Genomic DNA, 24330 nt, shown 5'->3' on the forward strand with positions numbered 1-24330 from the left:
TCATAACAGAGGTGATTTAAATGAATAATCAGCGTGGAGGTCTTTCGATCACAGTGTCCCGGGTTCGATTCCCGGTCGGAAAGGAGGAATACGTAACTATTAATATAACAATTCTCGGAGTCTTCCAACAACAATTTTAACTTTTGTTAAGAAGCAAAAATTTGGGATACAAGATAGCTCTGTTAATATCATCCGGTAAAGCATACCCATCTCAAAAAACCATGAGAGATGAAACGCTGACTGTCTTCTGTGATTAGGCTAAATACATTTCCACAAATTATCAAATTAGAAGCTTTATCTCGTTAAATCATCATCCGGTAAGCAGTCACAGTTCACATTCACTTACCCACTGGCAAAACCGACTACTCTAATTCGCGCAAACAGGGGTGATCGCGTTTATGGAAATAAGTCTTAACGATATATATATATTTTTTTAACATAGCTCAACTCGCTGTCTTGAAAATGTTTCGTACACAACGTAGATCTGTTCGTTGAAATCAGTCTATGCGCGGAACCGAACAAATCCATTCTTGATTCAGTATTCAGCGGTCCATGCGAGACCCCGGGCAGATTTACTGGTGTACTGAGGAATACTATTCAATGAATTTAATGTCTTTTAACTACAAAATGGTCAGAAGAAATTGCCAGGATGTTGGAATTTTCGCCTGAATACTGTTTTAAACAAATAAAAAGGGCGAAAAGCGAATAATTACTGGTAGGCTATGAAACCTACGCCTCCCCTCTCCCCCGCCATATAAGTGCCTGTGATTTGTATTTGTGGGCAACTTTCAGACAGTGTACAAGAACAATTACGTACTCGAGAAGCCCTGGGGAATGAAATCACACTACTGATACACACGAATCTCGTTTATCCAGCCCTTATTAATCCGGATCTCCGGTTCATCCGGATCGAAAATAATAAAAATTTATTTTCACTTGTACAGTATTTCTTTTACGGGGTCGATTCTCCTTGAATGTCTTTCCGCCAAGGATTGGGCCGCGATCTATCAAAGGTACCGTCCCACCATTCGCCTGGAATTGAGAATGAGAAACCGTGGACTCTAGAGTTCCTTGACACATTTGCACGCATTCCCGGAAGCTTGGACGTAGATGGGAACGGTGTAAATGACTGGTGGAAAATGACTAATTCAGGCTACGGCATAACGACAGATGAATAAATTATTGCCTCTTGTTCCTCGGCAGGTAATGACGAGAGTGATGCTGAATTCGAAAATGAAACCGGCGCTCCATCAGAAGAAACAATGACTCGTCGAGATGCAACAATGTAGCTGGACAAACAGATGGCCTATTTAGAATCCCAGACTAAAACCACACTGGCAGAACTGATGCTAGTAAAACGTCTTCGTGATCGTGCTGCGCACAAACGCTATACGAATGTAAAACAGAAAAAGCTCACACATTATTTTAGCGCATAAAACAGGGTCGTAAATGTAAGAAAAGTGTTTTGTACAACTGAAGAAAGGTATTACTGTACAACTTATGTTAATACATTATATAACATGTACTGTATTTTTTTTTTTTTTTTTTTTTGTCTTTCCGGATTATCAGGATTTTCGGTAATCGGGATCAGTTCCGGTCCCACTTAATCCGGATAAACGAGATTCTTGTGTACGTGAAATTCAACAGGCGGAGATACTAGTGTTCCAGATTTTTTTTTTTTTTACGTCGCTTCAACGTTTGTATAACGATGGACATCTTTTCATCAGCTACTTTAATGAAACTGAACGGCCACCCACGCTGAAATAGCTTATCTGCGAGTCTAGCAATTTGTTTGGTGAAAGATTGGTAATTAATTGTGGATTCTAGAGTATTCTCTGGCTTAATAAACAACTGTAGATGAAACGTGACGTTGTTGAACTTGATGTAATTTCAGTATACCAGTATACAGTATGTACGAGATGTAATGTATAAGATTGAGTCCAGTTTATTATTATTACCGGGCGAGTTGGCCGTGCGCGTAGAGGCGCGCGGCTGTGAGCTTGCATCCGGGAGATAGTAGGTTCGAATCCCACTATCGGCAGCCCTGAAGATGGTTTTCCGTGGTTTCCCATTTTCACACCAGGCAAATGCTGGGGCTGTACCTTAATTAAGGCCACGGCCGCTTCCTTCCAACTTCTAGGCCTTTCCTATCCCATCGTCGCCATAAGACCTATCTGTGTCGGTGCGACGTAAAGCCCCTAGCTAAAAAAAAAAGTTTATTAAAAAATACACTGCAAATGAGATATCCCGGTGACAACGCTTACTTACAGTATAGTAGAATACTAACGAAGTAAAATTAAAAAGAATTACATAACAACAGCAAAAATACAATTAACAATGACATGAAAACACAACATTACAAGAAACTGTATCGAAACAAGAAATTCCAGGACAACAAAGGAAGAATAAAAATGAAGTACATTAAAACAAGAAATAAAGACCTCACAATTAAAAATGGTGTACGAGTAGTATAAGATAACTTAGGATGTGCCATTTACATGTAGTCTAACATTTATTATTATTATTATTATTATTATTATTATTATTATTATTATTAATTATATACAGTCGTATCAGCACACACTTTATTAAAACATAACGGGTTTTCTAAGTTCCTTCATCAGTGTTAAAATTTAAATTTAATTTCACATAAGTGTGTCGTCAAAATTGGTTAAAATGAGTTTAAAATGTAGCCCTGCTGACATCAGCATAGGAAGGGCTGGCTTTTCCTCGTGCTCAGGCTGTTCGTCTAACATAGTTACAAAGCAGTCGCTTAGAAATTCACTCAAAATCTACAAAAAATTCTACTGCGACTAGTGTACCACAATAATGTTATGATACAGCGTGACTTCACTTATAGGTGAGTTATAGCGAAGCATTCAAGTTTTACGGCAAGTTTTAAAATTCGAGTGAATCAATTTGCGGAGAAACACTGTAATCAAGGCGCGGGTCGAGAATTTGAGCTGACGGCGTATGATGTACACTACTGGCGAAAACAGAAATTTGCTCTTGAAAACCCCTAACAAATCAAGAAAAGCGTTCAGGGGGCAGACAAGTTGAATATTTTGTGAGGTCTGAATAAACTGCTTCAGTACGTGGAATGTTTATGTGATGATGGATGTAGGAGGATAATGGACTCGGCCATGGAGAGGTGATGGTGGTGATTATTATTTTACGACGAAGTATAACTAGGTAACCATCCTCTATATAACACTAATCAAAGGGAAAACAGTAGAAGGGACCCGACACTTCAAAAATGAAGACATCGGCCAAAGAAAGAGAAGAACCACGTAGGGCGTGAAAATAAAAGACTCCATAGGTCTCGGTAACCTACTACCGCCGGGGTCGGAAAAGAACATGAGTTGGCCAAGGGAGGTCGGATAGGATAGATGAACGTGAGGAGCCTGGCACAAGTAAGTGGAAGCAATACCAGGGCTCAGCTGTGGGCCCATGGTCGCCAACCCAAGCCCCCAAGTTGAGGGCCCCTGGTGCCCCTATTAATCGGCGGGCTTTTCTACCGCCCCCACCCACAGATGTATCGGCCATAAAGAGTGGGAGAACCAGACGGAGCCCAACATGACGATTGTTAGACTCTGTTTTTAATGATTTAAAGATAAGAGGTGAGGAACTAAACGAGAGTTCAGAGTTAGTTACAAATAGAGGATTGTGGAACCGCATAATTCATTCACAGAAACTTGCACACTGAACGCTGAAAAGCATAGAGAATATGTACGTATGTGTGTGTGTGTGTATGTATGTATGTATGTATGTATGTATGTATGTATGTATTTTTTAAGTAATTTATTAACAGCATGCTCCATTACATATATACATAATGACAGTTCTAATTAATACCCTATGCTGGGAATGTACCTTAATTAAGGCCACGGCCGCTTCCATCCCATTCCTAGGCCTTGCCTGTGCCATCGTCGCCATAAGACCTATCTGTGTCGGCGCGACGTAAAACAAATAGCAAAAAAAACACCTATACACTACCATTTACATATGAAAACCTCATTGCGCAACAGCCCCGAAGGGCCATGGCCTACCAAGCGACCGCTGCTCAGCCCGAAGGTCTGCAGATTACGAGGTCTCGTGTGGTCAGCACGACTGAGCCTCTCGGCCGTTATTCTTGGCTTTCTAGACAGCGGCCGCCACCTCACCGTCAGATAGCTCCTCACGTGTAATTACGTAGGCTGAGTGGACCTCGAACCAGCCATGAGATGCAGGTAAAAATCCCTGACCTGGCCGGGAATCGAACCCAGTGCCTCCGCGCAAGAGGCAGGCACGCTACCCCTACAGCAAACACTTAAAGGCTATCTCGTTGTAAGATGTCAAAATTTATTTTAATTACAAATTTATAAAAATCCTTTAGGTGTTTGTCCACGAGTTCGGTATTTCTCCACTGGCCAGTGGACAAAGTTCATCTCTCTCAAGGAATATGGTCAACTGTCTGATGATTTGTTTCACCACACACACTTGTAGGGTCATTTGTTATTTTGAACCTAAAGAAGTATTCACCAAATTTTCCGTGGTCTGTTGTCAGAGCTGTCATGTTATGATTTAGGCTTAATAGTCTACATCGTACATTAGGTCAGTATGCTTTTGTTACGCTTCCGTTTGTAGTGTTTTCCCACTCACTCTCCCACAGTCGAATGGTTTCCTTTCTCAGGTCTTGTCTGATTGTACAGATAGGTGTTCAATTGTAAACCTCTTCTAAGTACAGGTTGTTTGCAGCTTGTTTGGCCAGATGGTTTGCAAGTTCGTTTCCTTCATTGCCAACATGAGCCTTGATCCATGTAAAATGTATGATCCAGTTTCCTTGCTGAAGATATCGTAAAATACTTTGTATTTCTTCAATCAATGTATTGTGCTTGCGGTTGTTTCGTAAAAGATCCAAGGTTATTTTACTGTCAGTGTGTATTACAGCAGATTTTTCATGTATACTGTGTATGTCTTGTAACTTCTCAAAGGCCTTCAGTAGCGCAACTTGCTCAGCCTGATCGTTGGAACATCTATTATATAATTTGAACCGAAGTTGGTGAGTTAATTCAGAGTTGATATATATAACTATTCCAGACCCGACACCCGACTCAGTTTTGCTGCCGTCTGTGTACATCTGGACTGTATACTGTACTTCTTCCTTTTTGTTTTGTATTATTGTTTTCAGTTGGGTGAGGCCAATTTTTTTAATTCTCTGTAGAGTCAATTTCAGTTGATACCTCTCATGTGTTTAATTCTACCTTTAATTATATTGTAATAATTTGCAATTTTCAAGTTTAATATTAATTGGAGTCATTCCAGCTAGTATGCAAATGCTTCATGTGACGTCGTTCTGAAGGCTTTCGTAACTACCCTCTGTACTCGTTTTAGTTTGTAGACATTATAGCTTGTATTTAAGGCATCTAACCAAACAGGAACTCCATACGAGAGTAATGGAAGTATTGCTCCTTTGTAAATGATACTCATTACATCGGAATGCAATCCCCAATTAATTTTAGCTGACTTTGACAAGACGTGTATAATTTTCGTAGGATTTTCAGCTGTATGTTGTATATGACTATTGAATCTGAATCGGCTATCTATTAATATCCCCAAATGTTTCATTATATTAGTCTTATTTTGTCATTGTTGAGCTATATGCTTAAAATCTGTGGTTTTTTTGTTTTTTGTTTTTTGCCTTTTCTAGACACTAGCATTACTTGAGTTTTATTTATGTTGAAAGATAGTTTATTTACTTTGGCCCAACTGAAGATTTTCAACATTTCAATATTGGCCTTGTTTTCAATTTACAGTGCCTCTAATCATGACCAAGACATCATCTGCGAAAGCAATCACTTCAGTGTCCTTCTTGTAGTTTAGCTTTAATAATGAATCGTACTGAACATTCCATAAACCAGGTCCGCAGCAAGATCCTTGTGGGCATCCTCTGGTTACAATCCTTTCTGTATCTAAGATGTTAATAGTTAATGTACATCTTCTCTCACTTAAGTAACTTTTGATCAAGCAGTAGAGGTTCTTAGGACAATGGAATTTCTTTAAAGCGTTAAGAATCCCAGGCCACTAGACACTATCAAAGGCGCCTTCTACTTCCAAGCTGATCATAGCGACACTGCCCTTATTCTTCAATGACTCCTCTATGTAGTCCTTGACGGCCATAATTGCCGCCACTGTGCTGGATTGAGGCCTGAAACCGAACCGATTGTCGTGTAGCATTTTATTCGAATATAAGCGATGCATTAATCTATTTACGAACAGTTTTTCTAACACCTTCGCCATTTTATTTAATAAGCTGAGTAGTCTATATTTGCTTACATCGTATGAGTTTTCTTTACCTTCCTTAATTATTGGGATGATTTTGGCTTTTTCCCCATTTTTAGGAAATATTCCTATTTCTAGGCATTTGCTTTACAGTGCAGTTATACAGAGTGTTTCAAAAATAGGGAGCATAATTTCAGGTATGTATTTGTTACATGTAGACAATCAAAATAGTGCATTACAACATGTGTCCGGAAATGCTTCATTTCCGAGTTACAGCGTTCACAACACTGAACTTCACCGGAACGTTTTTCTTCCGCAGGTCATTGTCATTACAGAAGAAGTTCAAAATGTTCACCTCCTGCTTGAATACAGACCTCACATTGATGTCTCATTGACCTGCGAACACGATCCCACACTCCAGGAGTATTGCGTATGTCCTCACACGATGCCACAATTCGATTCCAAATGGTTTCCACATCAGGCACCGGAGACGAATACACTGATGATTTTAAATGGCCCCACAAATAGAAAACGAGAGCGTTCAGATCAGGTGAGCGTGGAGACCAAGCAATCAGGCCACCTCTACCTATCCATCGATCAGGAAACATTTGATCCAAGTCAATGAGACATCCAAACTCCTTAGACCAGGGGATGGAATTAATTTATTCACACACATTTTTATTTACATTAACCTGCACTGGTCGAATGCCCTCTAACATTTCATTTATTTTCTCTGTTGCTGTTTATGCTCTTCTTGAATATCTGTACAGATTTAGGAAAAGGATCAAACACTACCCCTGGTAAACTGTTCCACTCCTTCACACCCTTCCCAATGAATGAAAATTTACCCCAATCGCTTCAGCTATTCCTTCTAATTTTATATTTGTGGTCAGTCCTGCCAATATAATTATTTTCCAACTGAAGCCTCTCACAGATATCTCCCCATGCTTCTTCTCCTGTATAGGCTCTATATAATCCTAGAAGTCTAGTTTTCTCTCTTCTCTTAAAGTTTCCCACCCAAGTTCCTTTAACATTTCTGATACACTACTCTTTCTCCTGAAATCCCCTGTTACAAATCTTGCTGCTTTCCTCTGCACACTATATATTTCCTTTATTAGGTATTCTTGGTGAGGATCCCAAACACTGTTTGCATATTCCAATAATGGACGAACCATACTTAAGTAACTTTTCTCTTTTAATTCTTTGTTGCATCCTTTAAGTAGCCTCATTATGACATCTGTATGCTTTCCCAACAATGTCATCCACATGACCCTTCCAGTGCAAATTACTTTCAAATCTCACACCTAAGTATTTGCACTTGCCATCTTCTGGAATAACTACCTCATCCAAAGTATATTCAAATTCGGTTTTAAAACTACTGTTTGTAAATGTTGTAACAGTTGATTTGCCGCCATTAACCTTCATATTATTCTCTTCAACCCATTGCTGGATACTCTCAAGGTCCCTTTGTACAATCCTCAATGTTATTATGTCATCTGCATACAATCTGATTTTTGATGTTATATTATTCCCTAAATCATTTACGTATATTAAGAAAAGTAACGGACCGATTATACTACCCTGTGCAATTCCCTTCCAAACTTTCTCTTCCTGTGATACATTATTTCCTACTTTGACTTTCTGAACCCATGAATTTAGAAATGTTTTTATCGAACGTGTAACCCTTACGTCCAATCCTATTCCCTCCAATTTCTTTAATAATATTCCATGTTCCACTCTATCAGAGGCTTTGGAAAGATCTATGGCTATGCAATCTAACTGGCCTCCTAAATCCAACTGATCTGATATGTCCTGCTGAAATCCCACCAGTTGTGCCTCGCAAGAAAATTTCTTTCTAAATCCAGTGGGAAGGAGACATAAAACGAAGATCTGGCTCCGGTAAAGAAGTAGGGGACTGGATATAATAATAACATTGCATTGAAAATTACTCACTTGTGTTCAGGACTCTATTTTGAATATTATTAGGTCCCGAAATGTGGCATTCTTAGTGAGTTTGTGGGTAATATTGGTAATAATTGCACATATTAAGTATAAAGATGTGTTCATGATAGCCATCTTCGTTTGTTTCCAGAGATGTTATGGAATAGACTGGTTACTTTGACACTGGAACGCATGGTAGCATGGAAGTTACAATGCAAAGCATGGATTTTAAATAGAAAGCATGGATGTTACAATAGAAAGCATGGATGTTGCAACATAAAGCATGGAAGTTACAATGCAAATATGTTATTGTCATGACAGAGCTTGGCCTGGATTTTGCAAAGATAGGTTACAGCCACTAAATTATACTTTTTTTCTTGCCGTGCGGGCAGTATGCGCCGCGGCGACAGTTTAGAGCCTCTCGAAGGGAGTGTGGCTCCCGAGGGGGGCCACTGTTCTCATGACAGAGCTTGGCCTGGATTTTGCAAAGATAGGTTAGAGCCACTAAATTATACTTGTTTCTTGCCGTGCGGGCAGTATGCGCCGCGGCGATAGTTTAGAGCCTCTTGAAGGGAGTGTGGCCCCCGAAGGGGGCCACTGTTCTCATGACAGAGCTTGGTCTGGATTTTGCAAAGATATGTTACAGCTACTAAATTATATTTTTTCTTGCCGTGCGGGCAGTATGCGCCGCGGCGATAGTTAAGAGCCTTTCGAAGGGAGTGTGGTCCCCTTATGACAGAGGTTGGCCTGAATTTGCAAAGATAAATTACAGCTACTGAATTAGAGGAGTTGTAACATCCATGCTTTATGTTGCAACATCCATGCTTTGCATTGTAACTTCCATGCTTCTCCTCACCTATCTGAAATTCCTTGCTTTGTTGTAAAGTCAAAGTAACCAGTCTATACTATAACATCTCTGGAAACAAAGATGGCTATCATAAATATATCCTCCTACTTCTTGTGTGCAAATATTACCAATATTACGCACAAAATCACTAATAATGCTACATTTTGGGACCTAATAACATTCAAAATGGAGTCCTAAACACATGTGAGTAATTTTCAATGCAATATCATTATTTCCAGTCCCCTACTTCTTTACCACTGCCGAAGGTCTGGACTTATAACCAGGTTTTGATATCCCGAGGTATCGAATCTCATTACATTCAATGAGATCCTCTACCCGGGCACGTAATTTCTTTACATAAAAAGGTATTTAACGTTGTTTAAAGGTGGGAGATTTATTTAGTGGTGGGCGATTTAATTTAATTCATTCCATATGTATTAGAAGTTTTAGAAGTAAATAATAATTTAAGCGTAGGTAGGACGCAGTACCGCATCCCACGTTTGACTACGCCCGGTGGTACTTAACTCGGAGTTGTACCCACTAATGTGACAACTCACCGGAATTAGCAGGAATGAGAATATGACAATTGAATAAAATACGGGTATATTAGTGTGGGTTATTTATTATCATCATGTGTGAAACGGAACGTTATTTAAAGGATTTCAATAATTATAGTACGAAAAGAAGTAAAGTATAGAGCCGGTCCCGTTGAACAGCTAAGCAGCCGGCAAGCGCGGGGAGAAGGTAAACGTGCGGCTGCGAACCAATTGGAGCGGGAGGGGAGGAGGTGCAGAGGCGTGTCTCCAAGCACGCATTGTGCTGGCTTAGCATTGGCCAGCAGGTATTCATCGCTGATCGCGCGGAATTTGAAATGTCGCAACTTTTAGGCCCCGTAATTAACGCCCTAATGAATGTTGGTACCCAAAATTGATGCCGACATCGTTTTTACGTGTACCTCAATGTGTTTTCTAAGTTTCATCGCGATCGGCGACTTGACCATTGTCGATGTTCCCTTGTGAGACAATTCTCGTCCTAATTCCTCCAACTGCCAAATCTACTCTTATAATTCGCTCATGTACGTGCCCAATGGAAACTATGTTGCGTGCAATAGTATTCCCGATAAACAGTCCTACCCCGCACTCTGCCCATCCTTTTATAAAACCCGTCAAGAACACTATATGTTCCCAGTTATCTTCGCTTACCCGAATATCATTAATTCGAGATATATCCTTCTTGCTGGCTCAGCCAATTCTAGTTTCTTTCTTCCATACGCCCATTAAAATTGATAGCTCCGCATCGAATTCCACTTCATTCGCCAGTTGTTTCCATGGAAGTTGGATTCCGTTACTCCCATAGATCTGAGGCTTGCTTAAAACGTTCTGAGCGTGCTCGGTGAAAATTCTGTGAAGCAGGATGCTACCCTGCTTACACATCGTCCCAGTGAAATACTCTTCTTTAACGGGTTAAGGACCAGCGGTGGTTTGTGTAGCCGTAGCCGCCTGAGCACAAGGAGGGCCATGAATCAGAACATGTCCGAGATGTTCACTCCCATTCGATAGCAACTGGTACAGTATTCCGACTGTCAGGACCACTTACTAGGCCACTCAGTCGTTGCCTACGGTTCATGAACTAGGACGTGACTACATTAATCTACAGCAGATAATAATAATAATAATAATAATAATAATAATAATAATAATAATAATAATAATAATAATAGCCTAATAATACAGACATAGCTACCGTGAGCGGACAGTTTGATATGACGCCATTAGAATGCTGCGTGATAAGTTCGACATTTTGTTCTTTCTCTACTAGATGGCAGAGAAACTGGAATTTTCTTAGGTGACCAATTGCTAAATTTAATTACAGTAAATTACGTCTGACAAACACCAAAGGTGTCACCAGAGATATTTTAACTTTGAGATGCTCGGCATTAGTGATTTCGGGCTTTTCTGGAATTATCATAAGTCACTCTGTCCACAAGAAAGAGTTCTCGATAATTCTGAAGCCATTAATTGTCCCGATGTCGCCACATTTTGCGGGGAAAAAAAGGAAAGAAATAATTTGCACTTCAATTTTCTCGAATGCTCACCATTTATTTTCAACCATACCTGCCAACTTTTAGAATAAAAAATAGGAAGATTTTTTAATGCTGGGATTTTATCGCGTATATTGCGCCATGATCTTGATGAAAAAGGCCTACGGTTACAAGGCGAACTGACCATTACATTTAAAATCTTTAACTAAGAAAACATAAAAACTGTTACAAGAAAATGTAACAAACATGGAACAAAATGCATAATAGTTTCCTTCATTAGACTGTAATACGATGATGATGATGATGCTTGTTTAAAGGGGCCTAACATCGAAGTCATCGGCCCCTAATGGTACGAAATGAAATACCAAAAAGTTCAAATTCATCCAGTGACCAAAATAAAATAAAAAATGTCATAAAGAATGAATGGATGGACATGAACTCAACAAAAAAACAAAAACAAAAACCAGTGGATCAGACTCAAAAAAGATCGTAAATAATATTATTACTGACCAAGGGACCACTTATAAAGCACAATGATGCTTGATGTCTAACGGGGTGCAAAATCCACGTCTAAGGCCCCACAGAATGGTACATGTCGCGAGTAAAGTAGAACCATGGAATTTGTCATGTTGGGGTACTCATCAAAAGTAGCGAAGACTCACGGTGTTCCACAGATGATGGTACTACTCACAGGGATTGCACTTCGTAGAGGGAACGCAGACCTATGGTGTTTCTCACACAATGGCGCCACTCAGAGCCAACGCAAACCCATAAGGTTCCCCACCTAGGTGTACTAATCCCGGGCGCCGGTATTCCCGTGGTGTCCTCACATAGTGGGTACTAATCACAGGCAACGCAGACCCACGGTACCGCTCATATAGCGGTACAATTCACAGGCTACGCCCAGACCCGCGGTGTTGCTCACATGGGTACGACGCACGGGTACTGGAAACCCCCAGACCAGCCTCTTTACTGCTACTAATCACAAACCTATTTCGTACCAATTTAGTGGTACTACTCGCAAGTACAGGCAACCCATGGTGCTCCCCGCATGATGGTACGAATCAAGAGTAATTTCATTGTTCTAATTCAATCATCCCTTGGTCGCCCATTGTAGGCAGGGGACATCGCGGGTGTATTCTACACGTGCGTCCCCCACCCGCAGGGGGTAGTGTGTTTGGTCCGCGAGAGGTATTTTATTTCCCTCTCAAGTCCGCCGGCAAGCCGGTTTGGGCTCCCCTATCCGCCACCTGGGACGCGCCACGTGGGAGTATTACCTCTCCCCCTGCTACGCCAGCGTAGTAGGTTCGTGGACTGTAATACGAAAGGAAATTCAATTTTATAGGTATCTCTCAACACTTGGAGATAACGTTTATGTTTTGTGGCCATAATGTGAAGAGAAAATGCCAGAAACTTGTCACCGACACAGCTCTCTGAAATACATTCAACTCATTCAAATTATGAACTAAGAATGAACACAAATCTGCTGAAATACGCGAAAGTACCACATACAAAGCAAATCAATATGTCTCGTACATTATTAACATACGACTTCGATAGGGAGAAAGGCACAGAACCGCAAGAAAAATTACGTGGCCTACAACTTCAACGAAACTAAGCAAAGAAACTATGTTAACAGCGCGCGAACAAGGAACTCAATCTTTCGTCCCGATTAACGGAGTCGCTAGCGCGCGCTAGCTTCTCTCGCTTGTAGGACGATTACCGTCCCGAATTCTCACCTGTAAAACACACACGATGCTGTAGTGAGTGGTAAATACGATACAGGAAGGCGACGGACGATACACTTGTCAAATAAATACACTTGAAAACGAGGCGGTGTAAATTACACAAGCACACAATAATTTATCCTAGGGGAAGAGTATTGACCGTACTCGAGGTTATATTGGTCAAAAATAGGAAGAAGTAGGGTCAAGTCTTATAAAACGGCCGCTCTTGTAAAACGGCCAAATTTCGTTCTTTCAAATCTATCGCCTTCCTATCAGGAGAGGAACCCGACAGAGTGTGTTAACATCATTGCCATACATGTTCGGCTTCCGTTCAGTTGTCTGCTATTGTCATATGTCTGTTTTGTGCTTTTCTACGAGTGAATATTTAACGTCTACATTCTAAAGGTAAGTCTGACGAAGCCATTTTTTATTTTTCGTGTTCTTGAAATATAATTCATTGTAGCAGTATGAGTTTTAAATTATAAAAGGTGAATATTGCCTGTTAAATCATGGCCTTCAAAGAAGAGAAGCGTAGGTCGTTACGGCAGATTAGTGCTGCCATATGTGAGATAGGTCGTGAATTATTTGGAAGTGTATGGTCTTGTAACACGGCCGGCAACCTGGCAGCTGCAGCAACTATGCTCTACGCTTTCTGTACCAAGGAAGAAGAATGCAGGCAGAAGTCAAAAAGCCACAATTTTGACTTCCCCACAACACATAAGAGAACGAAGAACAAAGAAAATGGCGAAAATGAACCCGAAAGCGAAAAATGGATCCGCACGAGATACTGATGATAGCAGGTGTGGATATTACGATGGACTCTTCAGCGAAAACCACGACGGGCAAATCTGGGTGTGTTGTGTGAAGTGCAGTATGTGGTGTCATGAGAAATGTACAAATACACATGGTGTAAAAGATTATGTGTGTGAAAAGTGTTCATAAAATGAATTTTCCATAGACGGACATCTTACAAGACTGTCTTCTAACACGGCCGTTTTGCAATGATCCTAAATAAGTTCACGTAAATTCATCTATAATACAGTTGTTTTGAATTCCTACATACTAAACATTTAGTAGTTATGTACCTTTCATTTCCACTTTGTCTTTGTACTCCTTTTCACGTTCGAATAAAATATACGAATATACTTTGGTGGCCGTATTTGAGAACCTGACCCTAAATATAAATCGGCAAATCGGAAGACGAGTTAAAAAACGAAAGTTTCCGGGTAAATCGGAAGGGTTAGCAGGTATGTATTTCAACGTATACTTGTAAAACTCATTTGACATGAGCCAAACGACCGCTCACACGACGTGCTGTCACACTGGAATCTAGAGCTTTACTAACTTTTAGCCGCCGGGCAGACCGGCGATTTTGGTACCTCAAGATGGCGGCGCTATCACATCAACAGATGACGTCACACCGAGGTCAGACTTATGTTGCCTGGTGCATTGATCCTTCCTCTTTACAACGAGGTACCGAACACTGCCGTCGCACGTGTTTTCAAAAAATTGTTTCTATTTAAAAATTCATGTTTTTGAAACTCTCACCGACCCAGATATTGTTCCGAAGCTACAGACATATCCTACGTCAAAAAAAAAAAAAAAGTGTTCTTGAAAGAAAAAGAAACGATTTGGATTGAATGCAGTTCTCCTATAACAGTGGAACAACACAAACATTTAAATTTAAAAAAACATATTTTGTCATGCGACTTCACTTCCTTTTTAGAGGAATTTCGATTATTGCGAGTAGGCCCTTCCAACGACCATGGAATTAACATCGAATAGGTATTTATTATTTGCCCTCAACAATGTTCAAATCGCAAAAATAATTTCGAGATGTAGATAATACCGTTGGTTTTTTTTGCATGTATAGCATATAATTGAATCATACGTATCTATGGGCTTATACTGAATACATTATTTTATATTTAAAAACATACAAACTCTATTTTACGGCATCACTTTAATTATAACACTTATTATAGTAACTTTTTAGAGGACAGGATACAGTACACACAGTAGTGAAACAAGAAACATACCTCCCTAACACCTTTGGAAAAAATCCGTTAGTCTCTTCTGTTTGTTACGGTTAACTTTTCCTCCCTTCACCGTTCACTCTGAAACTTCTCATCAATACCACGCAGTCGAGATTCGCAAATGGAGCTTGTCGTCCGCGGCTTCGGGGGGTTGCTTTCGTACGTGACCGGTAATTAATTCACACCTGAGAAACAGCGAGGCTTCGCCGATTTTCCGATCACTAGAAGTTTTAGATTTTGGTTCCCGTCATATTAGCTCCCAGCATCACAGTGACCCTCTCTTTACTTGTTAGCTGTTCCTCACAAGCCACAAATGCCGTATCGCACAGTTAATGTTGCACAAAATTCGAGTTACAGAGTGTTTTTTGCTTCAAGGGATGAAATGTTTGCTTCGAGAAATCGAGAAATTCGTGTAACCGAATTTCGAGTAATAGAGAAATAAATACACGTGAAGAATAGGGCCAACGGCCGGGAAATTTAAGTTACTTCGAGATACTGATAATTCGAATAATAGAGGTTCGAGATATCGAGGTTCGACTGTGACCTGATTTTTCACACTCTGTACTTACATTTAAGAATGGTTTACTGTAATTACAATCGTGGCAGTGCACAAATATGCGCTATACATTTGTTGATAACGCTGTCCGTGTGTCGCTTTTGACAATAAGATCATCGGAAAATTGTTGTACGTTAACCCATTAATGCACAGAGAAAATTATTTTCGTCCAAATTCTTTGAAATACTAGTTAACAGTTACAAGTTCAGTTGTAAATGTTAGAAATAAGAGCAAAACACTTTTGATTTTTGGTAATGCCGAATGATAATGGTATGATAGTACCAGGGGCATTAACGATACATAAAACATGTCTAACACAATAATAAACCAATAAGTCACTGAAAATTATGTACTTAATACTCCACTAATATACATTTAGCCTCAGTCAAGGTATCAATGGGCCATGCTGTGCGATGCATTTGTTTGGTATGGTAAGCAGCAAAACAATGTTCAGTTCGGAGACCAGCATTGCACAGATCATGAAATTTGATCCATTCGATCGTATCTAAATCTGCCTAACTAAGCTCTCTTCCTTTAGGTGTTAAGAGGTTTATCTTTGGGCCCCAGAAGCAATGCAGTAACAATTCTCCGTGAGAATTCTAGCAGAGGGATATCATCGTGGAATGGTCTATATAGCATTCGTAAATCGAAGATAGACCCATTGAGATAGAACCTGAAGAGTGGCCAATATCATTTCTTGGAGCGTATCCTCATTCCGTACAGGTCTCTTAATCAGTCCATTCGATCTACAACTCCGATACCTGAGTTATAACGTTCATAAGTATTAGTAGTGGGTTCTCGGTTGTTTCTCCTTCGCACTCCAACGTGCGCAAGTCCCGAAACAACTACTCAGGTGTCCGTTCACATGTTAGTTGCTACGGTAACTTGAGCATTTTCAGTCCGTCTTAGTAAAGCAACATTATCTGCTCGCCCTGAAAGGGAGAGCAACTCGCCATCGATGCTTACTTCAGATCGCGTGTAGTACTTTTCTAATTCGATCTGCCCTGATTGTAAATGCATGATATGCTCTTCGCCTTTTTATAACTAAAATAAATGCTTACCAGAGCAGGAAGAAAATGTAGGCATTCTTTCCTAGTATTTCTTTAATACAATTCTGACAGGTACTGAGAAATGTTTTTGTTGCTAGTTGTTTTACGTCGCACCGACACAGATAGGTCTTACGGCGACGATGGGACAGGAAAGGGTTAGGAGTGGGAAGGAAGCGGCCGTGGCCTTAATTAAGGTACAGCCCCAGCATTTGCCTGATGTGAAAATGGGAAACCACGGAAAACCATTTTCAGGGCTGCCGACAGTGGGGTTCGAACCTACTATCTCCCGAATACTGGATACTGGCTGCACTTAAGCGACTGCAGCTATCGAGCTCGGTCACTGAGAAATGAAGCTGGTATCTACACTTTACATTTACTACATGGTCCATTACTCTCGCCTTTATTCATGATGGCAAATTAGATAAGCCCACATACACTATTCTTGGAGAATCCTGTGCCAACAACTTATGATATCGTAAATGCCCAACGTATGATATATCAATATCAATATCATACATTACTGGAAGACAGGCTAGGTTCTCTAGACAAAGAAACCAGTACATTACCAAGAACGGACGGAATTTCCAATTTAATATCATTCTACGCAACAATGATTAGTACTAGATGAAAACACAATAATGAACTCTTTTTTGAGGAAACTTTCCTGGCAATTGTTGAACGAGTACAAACAGTTGCGTTATAAGAGGGAGGAAAAAAAATTAAAATATCATAGAAGGCAGCAGACAACAGTATACTACCAACGTGAAGCAAATATTGTTTCGACTTACTACTGTCAAAAGGGAAGTAAATATTATGTAAAGCGTATTGTTTATTATACTAGCGCAGCCATAGTAGAGGGCGATGATTATACCATGGGCATGGAGCCCAAAGCTGTTTTGAAACGTCGAAACGATATTTTCACATCAGGTGAGAAATAAGGTAGTTGTTCTTAATTAACATGCTTTGTCAAACTTTTCCCAAACATTTTCAACTCACAGAAAAAAAAAGCATCATTCCCATTCATCAGCTGTTCAGCAACAACTCACCTGAAAAGAGAGAAAAAAATTCATTATTTCACAGAAATACAACATAAAATTCAACTATGTATAACGTCATTAAACATACAGAACTATAATCAAAATAAAACAGAAAGAACTTCTATGAAGAACTATTAACGTATGTCTTGGCAATTCAGTACATTACTTTCATCTGTACTACAGTGTCAGTAAACAACATAGCTCAGAGCATTTAAGCCCTGAACACAATATCAGTAACTCATTATCCAAAAATACTAAAGAGACGAGAGGGTTGGAAAAAAGTCCGGGATTTTGAAATGACTCTGTTATGATATAGATGTTGATTCCTATAGGGAACCTGGAATCTACTGTATACTGTATCATCTGATGGCCAGGCAGGCATCATTTTTTGGTAAGGAGACAAGATCTCTCATAGTGCATTGGCACTGCCGGTGGCTCCAAGTAGCCTGCGCAGTGGCCTCTACGGTTAGCCATACGTCTTGATGGGTGTGCTGTTAACCAACCGATGAGCCCAACTTGCACACCTGGGATATGTCCAATAACGGACTATTTATATTGGTATTACGACTATGTTAGCCGTAATTTTTAGTGTCACCCTACAGTAAAAGCACGTTGGGATGTGTAATAAACTGAGGAAAAGATGCAAGACTGAATGTCAATAATAAGAATAAGAATGAGGAGGAAGATAGTGATGATTTGACTTCCAGAAGAATGATGTCATCAATTAAAGAAAGGGAAGATCTGTGAAAGATGTAAACTGAAATGACTCCGTAGGTCATGTAACCTAAAATCCTCAGCGAAGGAAGGAGAATACGAGTAACCACAGGAAGTCAGACAGGAAAGAGTTGAGCTCAAGTCCAAATTAAAAAGTTGCGTGAATTGTGTTGCTATTCTGAAAAATAACTTCTGTTTTTAACACAATAGTTAGGCCTATATAAGACGCTAATGGTTCATTTAATTCAAGATAATGGGAGAAGAGACTCTCAGAATTATTTTCAGTGCAAATTGTAAATACAAGCGTTACGGCCTTTCTATGCGCAGAATTATTTGTAGACACAATATTCAAAACAAAAACAAAGTGTATATGGCCTCAGCTATCGTATGCTGGCATTTTAATTTGGCACCACCTGATTGCCTATTCATCAATTTCGACTTTCCGCTTTACTTTAGGCCTACTACTATGGGATTTTTTAATTATGGATATTCTAGTTTAGGCGTTAATTACAAATGAACCAACAGGCCTATTTCAAAACGAGTTATACCAATTTCTTTATCTTCTTGTTCTATTAAATGAGCTTTTTATTATAATTTTACTTAGATAACTATCTATATATAGTTAAACAAATCTTTAAAGAGCTGTTTTTATTAAAATATTAGCAATACAATATAGTTGCCATTAATGCTTTCACGGCGCGTATTTACAGACATGAAGATCTGTGAAAGGTGTAAATTGAAATAACTCCGTAGGTCATGTAACCTAAAATCCTCAAGAAAATAGGGCGAAATTCGTTACGTTTCGCAGAGAACTGTGCTCTGCGTCATCAGAAGAAAATCTCTACTGTCCACGAGAAAGGCTTCTTAAACAAAGACTTTTTGGAATTTCGACGTTATAACAGAAGTGGAAAGGGTACGTACTTTCGCCCGTAGTAGCTAATTTCTTTATAGATCATTTTGAGGAGGATGCTACTGCTTCGGCGCCCGTCAAACTTATGATATGGTGGAGTTATGTAGCTGCATTTGTGGTCTAGACAGAAGGTCCTGAGAAAATTCAATTTTTAAATCACCTAAATCAGCAACATCCTTCAATTAAATTCACTATGAAGATGGAGTCGGACGGAAGCCTTCCTTTCTCGGATGTTCTATTAAGAAAGAAACCGGACGGCTCCTTAGGACACACCGTCTATCGTAAGCCTACCCACACGAATCGCTATCTTCATGCAGATTCTCACCACCATCCAGCACATAAACAAGGCATTCTCACGACACTCGCCAAGCGGGCGAAACGAATTTTTGAGCCATCAGATATCCAGGTGGAGATGGACACGCTCAAAGTCACGTTCAAGGGTAATGGTTACAGCGATTTGCAGATTCATAGAGCCCTGCATCCCAGAGAAACGACCAAGCAAAGCTCACAGAAGGAGGAAGTGAAGGGAACTGCCTACTTGCCTTACATTCACAACATTACAGATCGAACTGCCAAGGTCCTCCGCAAACAATATAAAAACCGTGTTTGGCACCGCCACTAAAATTGCTCACAGTCTGAGTAAAACCAAGGACAGATTATTGTCCCCACTTTTAAATCCTGGGGTATACGAAGTTCCCTGTACTTGCGGTAAGGTATACATCGGCCGAACATGCCGGTCCATTGGCACCCCTATCAAGGAACATGAACGCAATATTCGTCTCAACCAGCCAGACAAATCGTCAATAGTTGAGCACGCTCTATCGTCGGGTCATGATGTCATGTTCCAAGATGCTCGAGCTCTTACCCACACTAGACACTACAGGTCCAGGATTATACCGGAAGCTGTGGAAATACGTAGGAATCCTAACAATTTCAACAGGGACACCGGCTATCAATTAAGTAATACCTGGTTGCCAGCCATTAAGGATCTACGTAGGTAGTTCTCTTCCCTGTCCCTTCACTATTGTTATTTCGTCTCGGTATTTACCAAATTCGTACGTTCCTCATCGCTAGATGTTTCATTCCAGGTTTGTGTCAATATCATATGTTATGTACACATGTTGTGTGACCCTCCTTCGACTGATTGTGATGGTTCGGTCAGCTTCCGTTTCGAACGCTAGCGCTGTGCCACGTCCGGGGAGCCATCTGGTGACGAATGAACGTATCATTTCCACTTCTATTATAACGTCGAAATTTCAAAAAGTCATTGTTTAAGAAGCCTTTCTCGTGGACATTCAGGTTTTCTTCTGATGACGCAGAGCACAGTTCTCTGCGAAACGTATAGTTCGCGAACCTTTTCTCGAGCCCTAGTTTCCATTCGGCACTATGGAGCTCAGGGCTCAAGAAAAAGTTTGCGTACTATAAAGAATTTCGCCTTATTTTCTTGACACGGCATTAGCCCGAAAGTCTAGAGTATACAGCATTATGTCAATAAAAAAAGTGTTTGGATGCATCTGAAACTGCTGGTTACTCTTCAGCTCTTTAGTTAAAAACATTAGAATTGTCCTATTTTATTACAATTTTTACTAGAATAAGTGTCTTTCAACATATAGTTACATAATCTCTAACGAGTTGTTTTTTTATTAAAATATTAATCGTTTATATACATATAGTTAATAAATGTATAAATTAATATTACCTACAGATCTAACTCCTAGAAGTTCCGATGTGGAAATATACATAACTAAAGATAAAAAAGAAGAACAATTATGGTTATTGTTATTTACTATTTAGATTATAATGTTTACCAATTCTATAATAAAGAAGAAGCGAGAGGTTTAGTTCCTTGGTATGTATGTTGGGTAGTCAGCCCGAAGGCTGGTTTGATCCTCTGCAGTTCCGCCAATAGCTGTCATAAATAGCCTAGGTGTCACTGAAGAGGCGCACTAGGAAAATGAAGAGTGAGGTAGTTTCCCGTTGCTTTCCTCACCGAGCCAGTCGTTGCTATTACATACTAGTCTACCAAGCCCACTGAAATGAGCGATATTTTCACACCATTCATAACAGGGACTGGCTGCATAAGGAATGGTATTACTAGCATCACTCATACCTCAGTCACTTTCATATTGTCAAAGCCAAGGATGAGACAGACAGATCAATGAAAGTAACAAATTTGATATAGCCCATACCAGAAGACACAGCGCACTGTAAACACTACATCTCACCAGCAAAGGCATGTATCCGAGTGAAAAATATTATATTAAAAATTATACAAGATCTTTACATAGACCTCCTTTAGATTATCCAAAAGGGCTTTTAAACTATTTTAAAGAAAATAATATAACTATTCCAGAATTCGAAGTTGTTAAAATCTAAACAATAAATATTAATATTTTTATTAGGAGTTGCTTTTATTTGATCGAGTTTAACTTTAATCTTATAATTTAAACCTATTTTTCTATCGTGTATTTCTTTCTCTAACCAATAATTAGATACATAACTTTCTATATTTTCGAATTTAAATATATTTCTTTTCCTCTATAATCTATTGTAGATAAAGTAGATATAATTAATTCTGTTGCTTCTTCTAAACTTTCTAATATTTTACACGCGATTACTTTTACTTTTCCTACCATTTCCCCCATTCTTGCATTATCTATTTGTTGTGTTATTTCTTCGTTATACAAATTTTCTTTATTTTCTAAGGCATATAGGAGTTTATATTATTCTATATTAGGATAAGAATGTGCATTATAATGTTTAGTTCCATTTACCTTTTTTTTCCTAGATGGTTTTCTGCTTAATAATATATCATTTCTAACCCATTATAAGAGATAAAAACAAATCCTTCTTCCTTTAAATCGTCTCTGTTTTTACTTGTATCTATTGGTTTATTTGTAAGCGGCCCTTTAATAGAATAAACAGATTTCTGTTTCTTTTATTTGTTGTTCTTTTTCTAGTTCTTTCTTATATTCCTCTTGTATAGATCTTATTTGCTCCAAGTAAGAGAGTTTTCACTCTTGGATTCCTATATTTTCTAGTTCTTGTAATATTTTCTTAACAGACTGTAAATATATTATATTAATTGGTTTAATTTCTTTAATGGGATATGGACAGAGTTTGTGGGAAATATTTGTTCTTTTTCTCAAAACAATTGGTATAACATTTTTAGTATTAGTTAATCCTAATGGTTCCATTCTATTTCTTTCGCTACAGTAGAAATGAGAATTAAAAAATGGCGTATGGCTTTTAGTGCCGGGAGTGCCCGAGGACATGTTCGGCTCGCCAGGTGCAGGTCTTTCGATTTGACTCCCTTAGGCGACCTCCGCATCATGATGATGAAATGACGATGAAGACGACACATACACCCAGTCCCCGTACCAGAGAAATTAACCACTGGTGGTTAGAATTCTCGACCCTACCGGGAATCGAACCCGGGACCCCTGCTACCAAAGGCCAGCACGCTAACCATTTAGCCATGGAGTCGGGCAGAATATAGATTATTAGATTTAGTAAAGTAAGTTTCTCCGGCTTTAATATAACATTTTTGGGCTATAGATATAATACTCGAGTTATCTACATGTTCTAGAGTTTCTGTATAGTTAAGCGGTAAATAATTAAAACTAAAAGCAGATAGTACATATTTAATTTGTTTCTTCTTGGTTGTCTGGTAAACTAACTTGTATTCCTGTTAATTTCTTTATATTTTTATTTCCCCAATAAACATATTGTAATAAATCTTTATAAACAAGACAACTGTTTTGTAGAATATTCGTTAATTTTTCTCACATTTTAGCTATTGGAACAGAGTAAAATGGTGCGTTTTGGAAATATTCTCTCGAGTTTTCTAATAATTCTAAACAATCTTGTATTGGATTAAATTCCTTTTCTTGTTGGAAATTTCCGTTCGTATAATGATAAATTGTTGCTTCCAATCTTGTTATTCCATTCTCTTTAGCTAATTTAGAAGAAAAGGTTTCTTTTAATCCTTTATCTGGACAACTTAAAAAAGTCTATTATATGGTTTCCTAGTTGTTTGTTAACTCCAGGACCTGTTAAATGGCAAATAAATTTATTGCAGAATTTAACTCTAGAATTAGAATTTATCCTAGTTAAGCAGTCCAACAGAGTTGTTATGGTTAACTATTACACTACATTCCTTTTTTATATTTTCCGTGCAAACGAAAATTGAAATTATTTATTAAATATTTACTCATTTCTTCTTTGTTAAAAATATCTCCAAAATCTTGCGTTATATCCAAATCTAAGAGATAATAATGTTATTTTTTAAGTTCTTTTAAAATATCTGGTAATTCTGTTAAAAGGGTATTTATTTTTACATCTGCTAATTCTATTTTATATGGACTAACAACTGGATTCAAGTAGTTTTTATTTATAATATCAATATTTTTTAAAAATCTGTTTAACACCTATAATTGTTTGTGTACTGGAATTTAATAAATATGGTATTTTTGCTTTAACTCCATGTCCTGCTAAATTAAAATTAGAGAACTTACTTCTTGTTAGATAACTATTAAAGGAATCACATGCCTCTTTTTTTTTACAAGAAATTTTCCGTTTTTTATTTCTTCGCAATCTTTAGAATCTGTGAGTTTAACAACCTTAATATCATCGCAGAAAGGTTCTGTAATTGGTTTAAATTTTTGTAATTTTTGTTCTCCATTTGTGTAATTAATATCCCCAATATTTGTAATCAGATTCGAGTTATTTAAATTTTAATCCAAATCTTTCGTTGGTTGATTTTGTTTTATTGCCTGATAACCGTTTAACGATTTTAAATAGTCTTCATCGCTTTTAAAACAAGGTTTTTTAAATCAACTATATATTTAAAACCAGATATGCTTGTTCCAAATTATATTTCCAGATCAAATCTTTTTATTTCTATTCTTTTCCCAGGTATTAATTCTCTATTCATATCAACAGTATTCTTAATCAATCATCTGTCAAATGGAAATCTCTCTGTAAACTACTTTAGTAGAGGATCTAGTAATGGCGATTCCGGTTCTATTTTAGTAAAAATACATTGATTATCAATTAACATTCGCCATCATATTGTGATAGTACATATATCACACCCCCGAATTATATGTAGAAGTTAGAGATATTATTGTCAGTATTCGTATTATTATTAGTATTATTATTATTATCATTATTATTATCAGTATTTCATTTGTATATTTTGCCATTTAT

At 38.5% G+C, this 24330-nt stretch overlaps 1 protein-coding gene across 2 annotated transcripts in view; it reads right to left on the reverse strand.

Moving 5' to 3' along the window:
* LOC136869768 (AT-rich interactive domain-containing protein 5B-like) overlaps nt 1–24330 on the reverse strand; it is a 377104-nt gene that overhangs the window by 91629 nt on the left and 261145 nt on the right. Inside the window, exon 3 of one of the 2 annotated variants that reach the window (XM_067144875.2) lies at nt 17407–17504. The exons of the other annotated variant lie outside the window; for it this stretch is intronic. Coding sequence (XP_067000976.1) covers nt 17490–17504 — 15 coding nt within the window. The 3' untranslated portion in view covers nt 17407–17489. Of the gene's footprint in view, nt 1–17406; nt 17505–24330 lie in introns of those variants that run through there. 2 annotated transcript variants of the gene reach the window in all.

Source organism: Anabrus simplex, chromosome 1 (assembly GCF_040414725.1).
Source record: "Anabrus simplex isolate iqAnaSimp1 chromosome 1, ASM4041472v1, whole genome shotgun sequence".
NCBI classification, from domain to species: Eukaryota; Metazoa; Arthropoda; class Insecta; order Orthoptera; family Tettigoniidae; genus Anabrus; species Anabrus simplex.